Below are 16,686 nucleotides of genomic sequence, written 5' to 3' on the forward strand. Positions count from 1 at the left end.
TTGAATCCAAGGCCTCATGTGTGCTAGGCAAGCCCTCTACCACTGGCCCTTTAAACAATTTTAAAATTTCAAGACAGGGTCTTGCTAAGTTACCCAGCCTGGACTTGAACTGGTGATTCTCCTGCCTCGGACTCCTGAGTAGCTGGGATTAGAGGTGTGCACCACCCCACTCAGGCCAGTTCCCCCAGTTTGATGTTCTCTATGCCCTGTCCCTCAGACTGGGTGTCCTGGTGGCCAGGAAGGTGGGTGGGGCCACTATCTGCGCAGGGTATTTGTTCTTCTTCTTCCAGGGCTGCCACCCTGACAAGGCCCTTGGATAAAAGGCCAGCACACCTGTGTCCTGCTTCTTCCTCTCCAACCTGGATCATGCTCCGGCTCCTTCCTGCCCTGGTGCTCCTGGGGGTGCTGGTCACTCCAGAAGGTGAGCCTTGTGGTCCCTCAGAGAGAGGGAAGGTTGCCCCAAAGTTAACCGGGTTGTGAGAATTGACTTCAGAGCATGTGCCCCAGGTCCTTCCACCCAGCTGTGGACAGTAGAGGCAGCAGCAGAATGGTTGAGAAAGAGCGGGGTTCTGGAGCCAGGCTGCCTGGGTTCAAATCCCAGCTCTGCTACTTTTTAACTGTGTGATACCAGGCAAGTAATTTAACGGCTCTGTGCTTCACTTATCCCATCCATGAAATGAAGATGGTAATGATCCTGGTGTCCATTGAATGAATGTGTTTGAGGAGCTCAGGACACTACCGGGCTGGTGATCACCCTGTATGAGGGTGAACTCTCATGGATGCCCAGGAACAACTATTAGTATGGGTCTTTGACCTTGGCTGCCTGTCTTCTCCTTGGCTGTAATTTCGCAGTCTTTGGCTTGAGGGGGAAATTAAGCGACTTGGATCCCAGCCAAGACCTCACCGTGATCTTGAGAGAGACCCTAGGCCAGCAACGGAGAACCTTTCAGAGCTTTCGGTGATAACAAACAGCTGGCTGCAGCATGCGTGTCATAGGTTTGCCACCCCCCTGCACTGAGTCCTTCTGGCTCAGTTTCCTCATCTAGAACAGGAAGTGTGAGAGGAGCTCAGCAGTTTTCACCCCGGGCTTCCTGACCCTGGAGGTTTCTTCCAAGAGCCGAGATGAGGGCTGGCTGGGAGGTGCAGTTCCACCTTTGCCTGCTCAGCTCTGGGCTCTGGAGCCTCTGGGGGAGACCTGGCTCCAGCAGCTGCCACTCAGAGACCCAGAGGGTCCCATTTCCACCCTTTCACAGTGGGGAGCCGCCCACCAGACGCGCTTCTCTGGGAAAATGTTCCTTGATCTCCCAACCACCCTCCCTCCCGCTGCAGCCCCTCATCCTGCCTTGAGTCCCACATGTGTGTGCGTGTGTGAGCACACATGTGTGTACATGTGCATACATGCATGTGCATGAGCTCTTTCTGCTCCCTCCTCGAACTACAGGGTCTGATCCCTCCTCTCTCTCCACAGGGACCTCCAAGACCTGTCCAGCCTGTGCTTCGCCAGGTCACTGCAGGGACATCCTCTGTCCTTCAGCCCAGGACTCCTGCCTGCTCAGCCAGATGCAGCTGGGTAGGGGACAGGACAGGGAGGGCAGCGGGAGGACAAAGGGAGCGGGCAGGGCTAGGGCTCAGGGCTGCACACCCAGCCTCACAACTGGACTGGGTGCTGCTGTGAGGCATGGGTGCTGGACTGGGTGCTTATAGAGCCCTATGGACCTCTTGGGGTCACCACGGAGGGGCAGGGGCCAGGAGAGTTTGGGAAGGGGCCCTAATGTCCGCTCCTGGCCTCATCCCTAGAAAATGGGACTGTGGTGGACAGCGGATCATGTGTGGCCCCTGGGCGGTGCCGGGAAAGCATCACCACCCTGACCTACGGCCCCAACTCCACGCTCTGGGTCAGCACCGCCTGCTGTGCAAACAGCTGCAGCATCACTGGGCCACCACAAGGTTTGTCTGCAGCGGGACCTGGGGGGGCATCGAGCACCCGGGTCGGGGCCAGGGGACTGGGCTTGGAGCTCTTGCCATGCAGCTTTCTCTCTAGCTGATTGGGATGAGAAAAAGAACTTTAATGCCTATAATACCAGCACCATGGGAGGCTGAGTCAGGAGCATCATAAGTTTGAGCCTGGCTTGGGCAATTTAGCAATTTAGCAAAACTGTGTCTCAAAAAATATATATATATAATTTTTTTGGGGGGGTCCCGGGGATTGAACTCGGGTCCTTGTGCTTGTGTAGCAGGCAGTGAAACCACTGAGCTAAATCCCCGGCCCCTATATATATAAACTTTTAAAAGCAGGAACTGGGGATACAGTTCAATGCAAAAACTCTGGGTTGGACATACAGACACACACACACCTGTTTTCTCATCTGGAAAATGGTGTTTTATGGGGCTGTATTCCCTTGCTTGGCACACAGTGGCACTCTGTATTTTGTAGCTGTGGCTATTGAATTCCTGGGGGTGGGGAGAAGCCCAGAACTCTTCTTCTCTCCTTGGCACCTCTTCTTCATATGCCCTCAAGGCTGGTCGGGCAGAACAAGAGTGTGTTGGGTGCTGACAGGGCCAGGTCCGGGGTGAGCCCAGCCAAGGCCTAGGGTGTCAAAGTTAAAGAGGTACTAAGCCATAGTGCTGGCTGCTTGCCTGCTTAACCCTGAGGGTGAGGCCTCCTTAGCTTTTGTGACCTTGGGGTCAACCTAGACCAGGCCTTGGGTGGTGATCAAGATAATTTTTTGATGCATGGTTATTTCTTCAAGGAAGGAATTTGTATTTGGCAGAGGTAGCAAGGGGAGATCCAGCACTTGGGTACTAAACATCCTTTTAAACAACTGCAATTTCCCTCTTAAATTGTGGATCTCAACAAGCTGACACCTGAGCATGCTCTTCAATACATAAAATGCCAGTTAGGATAATAATTGCATTAAGAAAACTCTATGATGAAAGATTGAAGGGAGCACATCAAAATATGTCTACTAATTTGGTAGAGGGTTTATGGCAGCACTGTCCAATAGAAATCTAACATAAGACATATATATCAGTAAAGCTCCTCTTACAGTCACGTTAAAAATAATCTAATAAATTTAAATGAAATATTTTATTTAAGGAATGCAGCTAAAATATTAACATTTCAACATGTATGTGTTAGTCAGGTTCCTGTTACTATAACAAATCCCTGAGATTTATAGATCCCAATCAATTTATAGAGAGAAAAGGTTTATTTTGGCTCACAGTTTTGGAGATTCCAGTCCAGGACTGGTTGGGCTCATAGCTTTTGGGCCTGTGACAGGCGAGGCAGCACATTATAGTGGGAGTGCAAGGCACAGCAAAGCCATTCACCTCATGGTGAGCAGGAAGCAAAAGAGAGCAAGTGGAAGGAACTGGAGACCCACAGTCCCCTTCCAGGCCCTGCCCCCAGTGACCTAAAGATTTCCTGCTAGGCCCCACCTCTTAAAGGTTCCACTACCTCTCAATGGTGCCAAACCAGAGACCAAGCCTTGAACATATGTGCCTTTTGTGAACACATCAGGCTCAAACTAAAGCAATGTATATAATCAATATAGATTTTTTTTTTTGAGACAGGTCTTGGCTGGGCTTGAACTCATTGTGTAGCCCAGGCTGGCCTCAAACTCTCGGCAATCCTCCTGCCTCAGCCTTCCGAGTGCTGGGATTACAGGCATGTGCCACTACACCCAGCTAATATAGAATTATTGATGAGATATCTTATATCATTTTTTCATGCTAAGCCTTTGAAATCTACGCAAAGATTTTATACTCACAGCACCTCTCAAGGGAAATCTGCCATGCTTCAAGGGCTCTAGATCCATCTGTGCCAGTGGGCATGTTTTAGACAGCACATCACTATTTAATGTTTTCTTTAGTTGACTTCTCTGAAGCTGCTAGTGTTTCAATGTGAGTTCAATTTTGGACAGGGTCTTGTTATGTTGTCCAGGCTACAAGTTGCAAAGGCTAGCACTGGACTTATGATCCTCCTGCCTCAGCCTCCTGAATGCTGAGATTATAGGCATGGACCACCATGCCCAGCTTATGACTGAGTTTTGACTCAGGGAAAATATACTTATGTGGCTTCCTCTTAAATGTTTCAGATCTCTGGAGAAACTCTCAAAATTAATCAGACAATACCAAAAAAAACCCCCAACAAAATTAATCAGGCAAAGATAAACCTGGAAGGCAGAGTTCTGCTCTTTTGCAGAATATTACAGCATCTTAAACCTAAAAGAACAGAATCTCTTTGTAATCACTTTTGGAGTTCAAGGTCTCTAAGGGTGGTCTTTTATCTGTGCGATCACTGCTGTCTCCAGGACCTAGAAGAAGGCTTGATACACAGTTGGTGCTCAGGAAATGTTTGTGGAATGAATAAAAGAACCCTGAGGATACAGCCTGGTGGTTTCTTTAGGACAAATGAGCTGCTCTGCTTGTTGCTTCTCAGAATAAGTCTTCAGGGATTGAAAGGAGGCAGCTGACATCAAGCTGGTCGCACTTTGGTGACAAATGATATGGATTGTTCTGGGGCCAGGTGGAGGCAGGGAAAGCAGAAGGCAGGAGAACAGAGGGCTGGTGGGGAAGGAGGGCTGCGAGGGGGATCCTCAGCCTCCATCGCACTCTGACTACTTCCATCCCACCAGAGCCAGGGCCCGAGGCCAACCATGTGACATGTCAATACTGTTCTGGGAATAAGTCGGCCCCATGTGACTCCCTTTCGGTCATGAACTGCACGGGGAACCAGACCAAGTGTGTCACCCTCAACGGGACATGGAGTGGAGGTAAGGGCTCCCTTCAGGAGGTCATTTGCATAGCAAACCTCCCTCCGCTTTGCACCAATACATGTTAAGATTTCTTTGTATATGTGTTCTGTTACGCCCTTGCTATTCAACAAATCACCTGCAAACTTTGTGCCTGAAGATGACAATCATTTTATTTAATTTAATTTAATTTATTTATTTATTTTTGGTACCGGGGATTGAACTCAGGACCTTGAACTTTTGAGGGAGTCAGCGGCACCACTGAGCTAAATCACAGACCCAACAATCATTTTTTATTTTTAGTTTCTGTGGGTTGGGGAGTCAGGAAGAACTCAGGCACACAGTTCTGGGTTCCTCATGTGTTTGCAGTTGGAGGGTGGCCAATGCTGGGGCTGCAGAACTAAGAGCAGCCAGGCTGAGCATCTCTCAGTCATGAGTCTTGGGCTCTTCCCTGTTGTGTTGCCGCATGGGCTAGGTTGGGCTCCCTTATATCATGGCGGGCTCAGGGTCCTTTCCATGGTAGCTGAAGACTCCATCCAGCAAACAAGGTGGCAACTGCCTGGATGTTTATGACCAAGCCTCGGAAGTCACATACTGTTACTTCTTCCATGGTGTATTGATTAAAAGGCTCATAAAAGTCCATCTGGTTTCAAGGAATTGGTGGGGAGAAAAGGCACCAATGCCACCTGTTGATGTTTCTGAGAATTCACGGAAGTATTTAAAAATCACCACCATGTGTTTGCAAATGGTAGAGGCAGAGCCTTTTTCAGCAAAGGCTTATGATAGAACCATCCTGGCCAGAGGATGGACTATTTCTCAAGCCACCACAGGAACAGAAAGAAGTGGCCTAGGCTTCTACTGCCGGCAGTATGGGAGACTACATTCTCTATAGGATTTTCCTGCTCTAAACAGTGGCAGACTTGAAAGTGCTGGGGAAAGGGTTCCCTCCAGGCAGGAATGAGTATTATTACATTACTGGCATTATTCAGAATTGCTGGTTCATGGTGATAATAAAGACCAGATTGACTTTAAGTTGATACTGATATTTTTTTTCAGAGACAATACAGGCAATACATCTCTTTACAGCCCGCTTTCACAATGGGTTGCTCCCACTAGCCACCCTCCCCAGCTTGGCATGTCACTGTTTAAGGTGAACTAAATCTTTACAAAAAGTATTTTTCCCATGCTGTTTGGAGCATTGGGGAAGTTAGGCAAATGCCCAAGTGTTCCTAGAAAAAAAAAATGTGAGCAGAAATTGGAGCAAGAGCAATGAACAATAACAATAGGAAAGTCAGAGTGGCCAGGAGAACAAAGGCCGATGGCAACCTGGTCTGGGTAGATAGGTCTTAGGACAGCAGCGTGGCTGGGAAGCTGATCCCTAGATTCACACAGAAGCCAGGGACCTTGGAAGGAAGCTGAAAAGATCCCAGCTTGGCAGCACCACCTGAATCTCTGTTGAGGCAAAAGCAAATTCTCTCAGGGAAAAAAGCTTCCAGGATTCCCTCAGCTCATCAACCAAATACGAGCTCTCAATCAGCTCATGAAATGCACAAGGAAACAAGCACCATGAGTGAGAGCAGAAACCACAGCCACAGATGCTGAGCTGTGAGGAGCTCAGCTATAGCAGTCATCAGCTATAGAACATAATCTACCTCCATGCAATATATTTGAAGGCATAAAGTTAGAACCACAAAATAAATAAATAAATAAATAAATAAATAAATATATAAATAAGAAAGAGCAGGCAGGTTGTAGAATATGGTAAGGCAGATTTGGAAATGGATCATATAGAACTCGGCAAGGGATGAGAGCATTCAGACAGAAAAAGAGAGATATCAATGTGGGAGCCTTGAGCTCTGAGCCTCTCCCTACAGCTTCTCCTTTTTCTGCAGGGAACCCCCAAATCCTGAAGGGCTGTGCTACACCAGACGTCTGCCACCTGCGAGTGAATGACACCCTGGGCCCAGAGGCATCTGGATTCCGCCTCACCTCACAGCCTGGTTGCAACCCTTCTCCCACACAACCAGGCGCTCTTCTGGAAGGTCAACCTACAACCTTCCCTGGGTCTCCTGTGCTCTTTTGTTTTTTTTTTTTTTTTTGGTACCCGGGATCGAACTCGGGACCTTGCGCTTTCGAGGCAGGCAGCAACACCACTGAGCTAAATCCCTGGTCTTCCTATGCTTTTCCAACCCTGTATTCCCAGGGAACCCTGTCCCCCACCCTACACAAAGGAGTACATTTACCCAGAATCACCATAGCACCTGACACAATCAGAAGCAGAAAATCCTTTGGCACATATCCACGATTGAATGATTGGTTGATCAATGGTTGATTGCAGTGCTGAGGATCGAATCCAGGCCCCTCACAATGAGTTCCATTCCCCAGTCCTTCCTTTTTATTTTTATTTTTTTTACTTTTTAGACAGGGTCTTGCTAAGTTGTGAAATTGCCCAGGCTGGGCTCAAACTTATGACCCTTCTGCCTCAGCCTCCCAGAGTGCTGGGATTCCAGGCTTGGCAGCAATGCGATCGATGAAGCACCCTCACTCTGTCCCAACATCTGCCATGCATCTGCAGAGGCGAGGGAATTTCAAACAGGAACATCCTTTGGTGTAAGTAAGATTAGAGATTCAAACTCAGTTTAAGGAAGAAATCTGATGGTTTTTTCTTCTCTTCACTACCTTGCTTGTGGAAGAAGACAGGTTTCCCAATAGTCTTTTGGATTACCAAAGAACATGCCCAACAACTTTTTTCTTCCAGAAAAGAGACATGCTAATTGGAAGAGTATTTCCTGGGGCAACAGTTTATTAAGTGATTTCAACCGAACAGAATTATCAAAGTCTTAGAGGTGAGAAAGACACTTTTCCCTGGACAGAGCAGCATCCTCCCAGCTCTCAGCTCCAGCAGTGTGAAGGTGCCTTTTCTAGAATTTTCTCAGCAAAGACCATTCTGTGATGCAGAGCAGGATCTGCTTGCTGAGCCTCCAGGGAAAAAAGGAACATTCTCGCCTCCACTTTCTCAAATTCCCAGCTGCTGACAGGTTTACTTTGGTGGGTTTTGTGTTTTTTTGTACCAGGGATCAAACTCAGGACCTTGTGCTTTCAAGGCAGGCGGCAGAACCACTGAGCTAAATCCCCAGCCCTCTAATAGATTTACTTTTTGAAACTATGCAGTGGATTAAATTAATTATCACAATGAAGGAAAATAAAAAGGCAGATTGGGAGCTTGAAATTTACCATATGGAAAGGAAAAGGGCAAGATAAGATTGCCGGCCGTGGGAACATGGAACGTGGAATTGTTGCATGTATAGTTCCTATGGACACAGACATGTAAAGTGGCCACACATGAACACATTGATTCTCACATCCAAGTTCAGGGCCTGTAGGCACACACAAACACACAGCAGCAGAAACTATACATAGGCATTACTGACATCCACAAACATCCCCAGCCATACGCCAACACATCCAAGTGCCCTGAACTCTGCTGGAAAAAGACATACAAGCCACAGACACACACAGACCCACAGCACCAGTCTTAAACACATACATCTGTTCATGCCCATTTGCATTTTGTAGACACCTTTCCATGAGGGCCCACAGGAGTACACACACACACACCTTTATCCCCTCACAGACAGCTTCAGAAACAGACAATTCAACACGGACGCACACAGCCAGATGTGCACCCCAAGACACAGCCCCGCATCCTCTGCCCTGCTGCGAACAGTGTCACTGCAGGAGGGCAAACACAAGAACACTTTCGCACATTCAAGGGCAACACTGATGTGCCCAGAAACTTGCATGCATGCCCATGAGCAAACACACACATTCACACACTCTGGTTATCTTTCTCTCTCTCTCCAGGTCCCCATGCAGCTGTGACCCACACCAACCCAAAGCCCACCATCTGTTTCACCTGCTCGGACCTCCAGCACTGCGACCCTCTCCCCTGTCCAGAGGACAGAAACTACTGCCTTCAGACAGCAGGCATCACCGGTGAGTGCCCATGGGGACAGAAACAGGACCCGAAGTGCAGCAAGACCTCTCCTTGTCCTCCTCCCACGTTTGTGGCCTCAACTTTTCCTGGCCACGCAGGACAGAATTTCTACTCTATACCGTGAAAGCCAGTGACATGTTTTAGTTATTGCTAAATAACGATCAGCTCAAAACTTAATGACTTCCCCAATCACAAAAGGGCAGATACTGTTTGATTTCACTTAGATGAGACATCTGCAGTAGTCAAAATCATGAAACAGAAATAAGAAGAGTGATTGTCAGGGGTTGGGGAAGAAGGGAACGAGATGTTTGATGGGCATAGGAAGCGAAGCAGATTCCACCTCTGGATAAGGGAGTGGCGAAGTCATGCTTCACAAGAGCATGGGGGATGGGAAGTACAGTTGTGGTCACCTTTGTATCTATGGCACCATGCTGGGCAGGGAGCCCCCTCAAGCCCTGTCCATCTGCCTCGTACATGGGAAAATGACTCTTCTGTAAATGGCAGTAGAGCTGAACTTGAAACCAGACCTTGGTTGCCTTCCAGCAGCACAAACAGGAATAGTAAAGGTACCAGGGCACCAGGCTCCAGTGCTGGGCATTTCTGGTGCCCACAGAAGTGTTTGGCAAACCTCACAAGGTGCTCATAGGCAGGTTGGGGAGACCTCGCAGGCACAGAGGTCACACTGTGCTCACTGGGACCCTGAGGGACAGGTAGGGTGTCAAAAAAGGTTTTCTAAAACATGTCTTCCTGAGCAATGACCAGCTTCGGATGAGTTCCAGGGGCATCTCAGGCAGAGTGAATGCCAACAGAGTGACATCTAGAGGGATCTGGGGAGGTCCCACTGGGCAGTGGGCTGTGGTTGCCTTCCTCATCAGCCTGCCCTCCACATCTCTCCAGCCTTTGGGGATGGGAATTCCTTCTCCTGGAGAAATGGTTCCTGCGTGGCCTCTACGGACTGCACATTGAGCAACTCCATCTCTGGCTTGACCTATGGCATCGGCCTTGGCTTCTGGGTCAACACCACCTGTTGCCAAGGCAACTGCCAGGAGCCCACCCGGCTTGGTACGTTGCCTCCAGAAAGTAGGGCAATGGTGGCTGAGGAGGTGGTGGGGTGACTTTGGAGGTGAGCTTGTCCTCAGTTGAGGAAGGAAAGTGGACAGGGAGATCCTTCAACCCCATTTCCAACCAGGTTCCCCTAAGTCACCCTGACCCCAGCTCAGCAGGAAGCCTCAAGTCATTCCCCTGTGGCCATATCTGAGTGCACCGAGGGCCTGGGAGGTCCTGAAAGTCCCCCTGGTTGACCTTCACCTTGCCCTGTACAGCAACTCTGCCGGCCTCACGCACCTTGACCAAGTTCCTGTGTCCTACGTGCCCCAAGGACCAGTCTGGCTCCTGCCGCTCCTCCTTCTACCTTCAGTGTCCCCGTGGGGAGACCCAGTGTGTCCAGCTGGACCTGACATTGGATGAAGGTAATGGGAGCAGTATATGTGCACTGTGAGTGTGTGTGTGTGTGTGTGTGTGTGTGTGTGCGCCCACATGTGTGCACAAGTGAGCCCGAGCATACTGGTTTCTGGATAAAGACCCACCTGAGTTTGGGGCCTCACCTCCCTTATTTTCTCTGTGTGGCCCAAAGCAGCAAATTTATCTTTTTGAGCCTCAGTTTTCTCTCTGGTAAATGGGGATGGTGGACACACACTCACAGGTTTCTGTGGGGACAAAGTAAGCTCAGGAGAGAAGCAATAGAGTAGAAGGCATAAGAGCAGGACTCCACAGCCAAGCTGCTCAGGTTCAAATCCTGGATTCAACACTTACATGCTGGGTGACCTTGGGCAGGTGACTGCCTCTCTGTGCCTCAATTTTTCCATCTGACATAGTGGAAAATAATAGCCTCTAAGTCATAAGACTGCTGTGAGAATTAGACAATCCATTAGACTTCTAAATGAGTGCTTTCTGAAAACAGTATGTGATTCACATGTATAATTTTTTTTTTAATTGGTATCGGGGATCAAACTCAGGACCTTGCACTTGCGAGGCAGGCGGCAGAATTACTAAGCTAAATCCCCGGCCCTACATGTATAATTTAAAGTTTTCACAGCCAGATGTGGTGGCAGATGCTTGGAATTCCAAGAGAAGCTGAGGCAGGAGGATTGCCACCAGTTCAAGACCAGCCTGGACTACATAATGAGTTCAAGGGCAGCCTGAGCTACATAGCAAGGCCTTGTCTCAAAAAAAAAAAAAAAAAAAAAGAAAGAAAGAAAGAAAGAAAAGAAAAAGAGTTTTGTAGTAGTCTCATTAAAAAAGTAAAAAGTTAGGGCCAGGGATTTAGTTCAGTGGTTCCACTGCCTGCCTCACAAGCACAAGGTCCCAAGTTTGATCCCGGGTACCAAAAAAAAACAAACAAAAAAACCCCAACCCCCCCAAAAAAGTAATGGGAAATTAATTTAATAACATTTTATTTAACCCAACAGTGATCATTTCCAGTGATCATTGCAATCAATATACAGGATTTTAAATGAGATATCTTGCATCCAGTTTTTCCTAAGTCTTTGAAATCTGGTGTTTATCTTACACTCACAACACATGTCAATTCAGACTCACTACATCTCAAATGCACAATGGCCATGTGCAGCTGGTAATTACCATTAACTCGAGTGCATCAGTCCAGAACACAGCAAATGCTACTTGTGGCATTGCAGAGACTGTCAATGGGAAGGAGGAAGACAGCTCTGTTGAGAAATGTTAGTGTGTGTGTGTGTGGGGGGGGGGGGGTTGTCCATCTTGGAATTGATGAAATTCCGTGAGCATTTGTGGTGTGTGTGAGGTGTGTGTACATATGCATGTGTGTGCACATGTGTGGGCATGTGTGGGGGATGTTCATGAGAGTGGGTTTGTGCAGTGATTCACAAACACAACTCTGAGGGCACGTACACCTGTTCTGGGCAAAATGAGACAAATATAAATCATAGCCCTGAGTCTGACATTTCTTTTTTTCCTCTTTTCTGGGGGTACTGGGGATTGAACCCAGGGCCCTTGACTGAGCAGCATCCCCAGCCCCCCCCCCTTTTGGTACTAGGCATTGAACTCTTGACCTTGCACTTTTTTTTGTTGTTGTTGTTACCAGGGATCAAACTCAGGACCTAATGCTTGCGAGGCAGGCACCAGAACCACTGAGCTAAATCCCCGGCCCTACCTTGCACTTTTGAGGCAGGCATTTACTGAGTTAAATTCCCAGCCCCCAGCCCATTTTTATTTTTATTTAGAGACAGAGTCTCACTAAGTCACTAAATTGCTTAGGCTGGGCTCAAACTTGACTTCTTCCTGCCTCAGCCTCCCAGAGCGCTGGGATTACAGGTGTGTACACCACACCCAGCTTGACATTTCTTTTTAATTAAAAAAAATATATAGGGGATTTCAAATATAAATAAAAGCAGAATAGTTTAATAAACCCCGTATATACTCCTCACTGCCCTCTGATAATTATGTCTCCCCACTGACCTTAATATTTGAAGCAAATTTAGATATCACAACACTTCACCCATCTGTATCTCTCTAAAAGATAAGGACTTAAAAGAAAACTCCAATTATGAGAATTTTTAAATTTAAAAAAAGAGACCATTTTATTTACATATCCCCATCATGTTCTTAATAGGCTGGGTACATTTGCATATTTATATTCAAACATAAATATACCACTTCGCCTCAGATATATGAATCTGAGAAGCACACAAAAAAGTTGGAAACACTGTGCGCTGGACAAGCTGGAGGATGTGTAATCAGTGACCTCCGGATCCTTTTTGTTAATATGTGTAACGAAGGGGACAGCGGTGACCAGCACCAGGTCAGGGGACAAGAACGTTCCTGGTGAGTTCTCACCTAGGACAGGGACTCGGGCGCCGGGAGGTCGAGTGGGCCCGGTGCGTGTGCAGGTGCCGCCTTCCGCCCGCGGGCGTCCCCAGGTCCCCTCCTCACGCCCCTCCCCTCCCGTCTCTGCAGGCGGCCAGAACGTGAGCATGCGCGGCTGCGGCTCCCGAGACCTGTGCAGCTCCCGGGCAGTGACCGAGAAGCTCCGGACTCTTTCGGACCTTTCTGGTCTCCGCCGCCTCCGGCTGTCCCGCCGGCCTAACTGCAACCCCAGCCGCCGCGCTGTCCTGGAGAACCAGTGCCTCTCCAGCGCCGCGGGCGGCCTCCGCCTGGCCCTGCCCCTGCTGGCGGTGGCCCTGGGGGCAGCAAGGCTCTGCTGAGAATGCCAAGCCCAGACGGATCCCCCCACCCCACCCCCAGGGCGCGCCTGGGGCCTGGAAACTTCTATCCACGAAGTCAGGAACCAGGGGTGAGCCTGCTCTCTCAGACTCTGCTTCCCAAAGGCCAAGCCTCAGACTAAGCTTCCCCAAGGCTATGCCCTCTTCCTCGTAGCAAGGTCCCCAAAAGCTGGACCGCCTGCATCGGCGCAGAATCCCCTGCTGTCTTCCCCCCTTTCTAAGGCCACCGGCTCACTCCACGCTGAGGCCAGGCTTCTTCCTGCTCCACTAAAGCTACCCTTGCGTCCTCAGATAAGGGTACTCAAGGCCGAACCTCCTCACCCTACACCGTTCTGTTCTTCCCAAGATTGAAAATGCCCACATTCGTCTTAAGATCAGAGAGCCCCAAAAGCTAAGCCTACCTCCTCAAACGAGGGAACCCCCAACGTGAGACTAAGTTCTCTCCAACACTGGGAAGCAAAATCCTCCTCTTTCTGTTTTCCTCTTCCGGCAAAGTCCTAGAAACCAAGGTGAGGCTGGAGGACCCAATACACCCACTCCCGAGGCTTTTAGAGCAGCCCATTCCAGTCTTGACTGGGCCAGGATGGGCAGATAGCTGGGTGGGGTGAGGATCCCCCTCTTGTCGGGTTTTTTTCTCCCAGCAGCAACCAAATTAAGTGAATTGTGTCTCACAACACCAAGTGGTTTGAGTTTCCTTTTTATTTTGAAGTTGCAGCCTCAAACAGAGCCCTGATACAATCTGCTTTCACCTGTGAGGCCAGAAGGGGCTAGGCCTATCTTCAGCCAGGGATTCTGGGACCTGGAGTGAGGAGTGCTACCGATGACAATGTCTGGGAGCCAGGCGGATACAGGATCAGATGTCAGTCTGAAGTGGGAGTCATTTTGGAGTAAGCACCAAACAAAAAGGATTGTGCAGAGAGGTAAAAAAAAATGGGGAACTCACAGTAGGCAGAATGCCAGGAACCATCTGTTTCAGCTGAAAGTAACAGAAAGCCCAGCCAAAAGAACTCAGACCATTCGCCATTCATCTAACAAGTGTTTATTGATCATACCCTAAGCATCAAGCACAGTTCTACTGGTAGGTGTTGGGGATACATACAAAAGTCTATCTTTTTGTGGTGGTTGTGTTATAGTGAGGGGGATAGATAAAATAAAAATCACGTATAATATGCCAGAGAGCAATAAGTATTATGGAAAGAACAATACAGGGAAGAGGACTAGGAGTGTGGCCAAGAGGTCTGGTTTTTTGTAGGATAGCTTCAGCAAGATGGCATTTGAGTAAAGACCTGAAGGGAAGGGAGAGTGCTGTGCAGATATCTGAGTGGAGGAGGGGGCATTTCAGCAGAGAAAACTGCAAATGCAAAGGCCCTGAGACAGGCTCAATAAGATAGTTAATATTATACAGTATAACAAAATAGAGATAGGTATTTAGGGGGTCATTGATTCAGTAGTTCAAAGTTGTATTAGTCATCTTTCCCATTGCTGGAAACAAATACCCAACACCCACAACTTAAAGGAGGAAATGATTTATGTGGCTCATGATTTCAGAGAATTCAGTCCATGGTAAGCTAGTTTCAAGGTAGGAATGCGATGGAGAAAGGGGATGGTGGAGCAAAGCTGCTTAGTTCTTGTTAGCTGGGAAGCAGAGCAAGGAAATAGCCCTCAGGCGGAAGGGATGAGGGAGGTCTTTACAGATGTAAAATCTAAGGTTATGCCTCCATGACCCAATCAGACTCACCCAGAAGTATGTTTTACTAATTCCCTGCGCAACTCCCAAGCCAATCAAGTTCCCAGTCCATTTTAACTGTCACATTCCAACCCTTCTCAAATTGATACATAATTGCCTTAAACCATACCTAATCTCCATATAAACACCATGTTGTAGTTCTGCCTAATATGATACAACTATCCAGCATACAACCAAAGCACAATAATCCCTTCCACAAAGTCTCAACAGTGCCAGGATTGCTAAAAGTCCAAGTTCAAAGTCCACTCTGAGACTCAAGGCAAATGCTTAGCTGTGAACTCCTGTAAAAAAAATCAAAGACAGGGGCTGGGGATTTAGCTTAGTGGTTTCGCCGCCTGCTGCGCAAGCGCAAGGGCCCAAGTTTGATCCCAGATACCTAAAAAAAAAAATCAAAGACAAGTTAATATAATCCCGAAGTACAGTGGCACAGGATAAACATTCCCACTCCAAACGGGAGGAATAGGGGGGTAGAAAAGAATAAGACTACCTGGGCATGGTGGCGCACACCTGTGATTCCAACACCTGGGAAGTTGAGCAGGAGAATCAAAAGTAGAGATTCAACTTAGTGACTTAGCAAGACCTTGTCTCAAAATAAAAAAATTTAAAAAGGGCTGAGGATGTAGCTTAGTATGAAGGCCCTGGGTTCAGTCCTCAGTGTGTGTGTGGGGGGGTGGATAGGACCAAAGCAAGAGCAAAACCCAGCAAGGCAAACGTTAAGTCCTGTAGCTCCATGTCTGGATCCAGGACACATGGTGGTGTTATGTGAGTTCCAAAGGGCATAGGCAGCCCCACCCCTCTGACCTTGGTGGTTGTAGCCCACATGGCATCTGTTTTGGACTGGTTCCACTCAGTCTACAGATTTTCTTGGCATACAATTCACATTCCTGGCATCTCCTGGATTCCCTATTGCACCTTTGGCTTCATTTCCACAGCTCCACGCACTGTCCTCTCAGGGACTCCTTACCTAGCCTCCCAGTCCTTCCTTTGAAATCTGGGTAGAATCCTCTCTGACCTCATGGCTTTTGAATTCTACATGCCAATGAAACTAGTATCATAGGGATAACACAGTCTGCTACCAGCTAAAGCAGTTGACAGGCACTCTTGGACCATGGCTGTAGTGGCCTCTGAGTGCTGGGATGGATGAGCATGGTGAAATGAATCTCAGGAAACCAATTCTGTATAAGATGGTTCTTGAGCAGGGGTCCAGGGACTCTCTTCTCAAGTAAAACGTTGACACTTTAGTTTCTTTTTAATGGCACCAGTCTCTACAGCAATCACACCTCCTTTGGCTCCAATTTTATACCTGGCTCCCTATGAGCCCAAAATTAAGTTTATCAGATTTGTGTGTGTGTGTGTGTGTGTGTGTGTGTGTGTCCCTGAATCTCACTATAAATCTGGCTAAAAGTAGCCAGCAGTAACAATTTCCACAATCTGGATGTTGGGCTGCCTTGAAATTTCCTCCACCCAATCAATTAATCTACCATACTTAATCTTAGCCTCCCACAGTCTCAGGACATGGACAAAATGGATTTTTTTCCCAGAGTGTAACACACATGGCCTCTAGTCCAGCTGCCAATGAAATCCTTGCTCCCCACTGAAACCTCATGAACCCGTCCTTTAGTGTCACATTCCTATCAGCAGTCTCGTCTTCTGAGCTCTGACCAGAATCTCCCATCAAACTCTGTTTGCAGCTTTCTAGGCTTTTCCCAGCTTGTTTCCCCAAAGTGGGCTTCAATTTGTAAATCTCCTGCCTCAGCCTCCTGGAGTACTGGAATTACAGGCACATGACACCACCTCTGGTTATAAAACAATTGTTTAGGGAATTTGGGGCTAATTTGTCTCTGCTCCACAAATTCTAGGGAGTTAGCTGGGGTGTTCTGAGAGCAGGGGGCTGGACCATCTATCTGCAGGTTAGACACATCTGTCTGC

The 16,686-nt window shown here is 48.1% G+C and overlaps 1 protein-coding gene across 1 annotated transcript; it reads left to right on the forward strand.

Annotated features, from left to right (window-relative positions):
* The first annotated feature begins 311 nt into the window (after positions 1–311).
* LOC110347269 (CD177 antigen) lies at positions 312–15,135 on the forward strand. Its single transcript, XM_021250948.2, has 9 exons — positions 312–421; positions 1,469–1,570; positions 1,798–1,947; positions 4,638–4,775; positions 6,647–6,796; positions 8,619–8,750; positions 9,649–9,813; positions 10,074–10,220; positions 12,745–15,135. The coding sequence occupies exons 1-9, from the start codon at positions 367–369 to the stop codon at positions 12,990–12,992; spliced, it is 1,287 nt and encodes a 428-aa protein (XP_021106607.1). The 5' UTR covers positions 312–366; the 3' UTR covers positions 12,993–15,135.
* Positions 15,136–16,686: the final 1,551 nt, after the last annotated feature.

Source organism: Heterocephalus glaber, unplaced genomic scaffold (assembly GCF_053883595.1).
Source record: "Heterocephalus glaber isolate CG9 unplaced genomic scaffold, H.glaber_assembly_v1.0 deba00001744, whole genome shotgun sequence".
In the NCBI taxonomy this organism is placed as follows: Eukaryota; Metazoa; Chordata; class Mammalia; order Rodentia; family Bathyergidae; genus Heterocephalus; species Heterocephalus glaber.

Coding starts and splice junctions, on each gene's coding strand:
- LOC110347269 (XM_021250948.2), top strand. CDS start 367: ATGCTCCGGCTCCTTCCTGCCCTGGTGCTCCTGGGGGTGCTGGTCACT. Junction 1,571..1,797: donor GCTCAGCCAGATGCAGCTGG/GTAGGGGACAGG, acceptor CCTCATCCCTAG/AAAATGGGACTGTGGTGGAC. Junction 9,814..10,073: donor CCAGGAGCCCACCCGGCTTG/GTACGTTGCCTC, acceptor TGCCCTGTACAG/CAACTCTGCCGGCCTCACGC.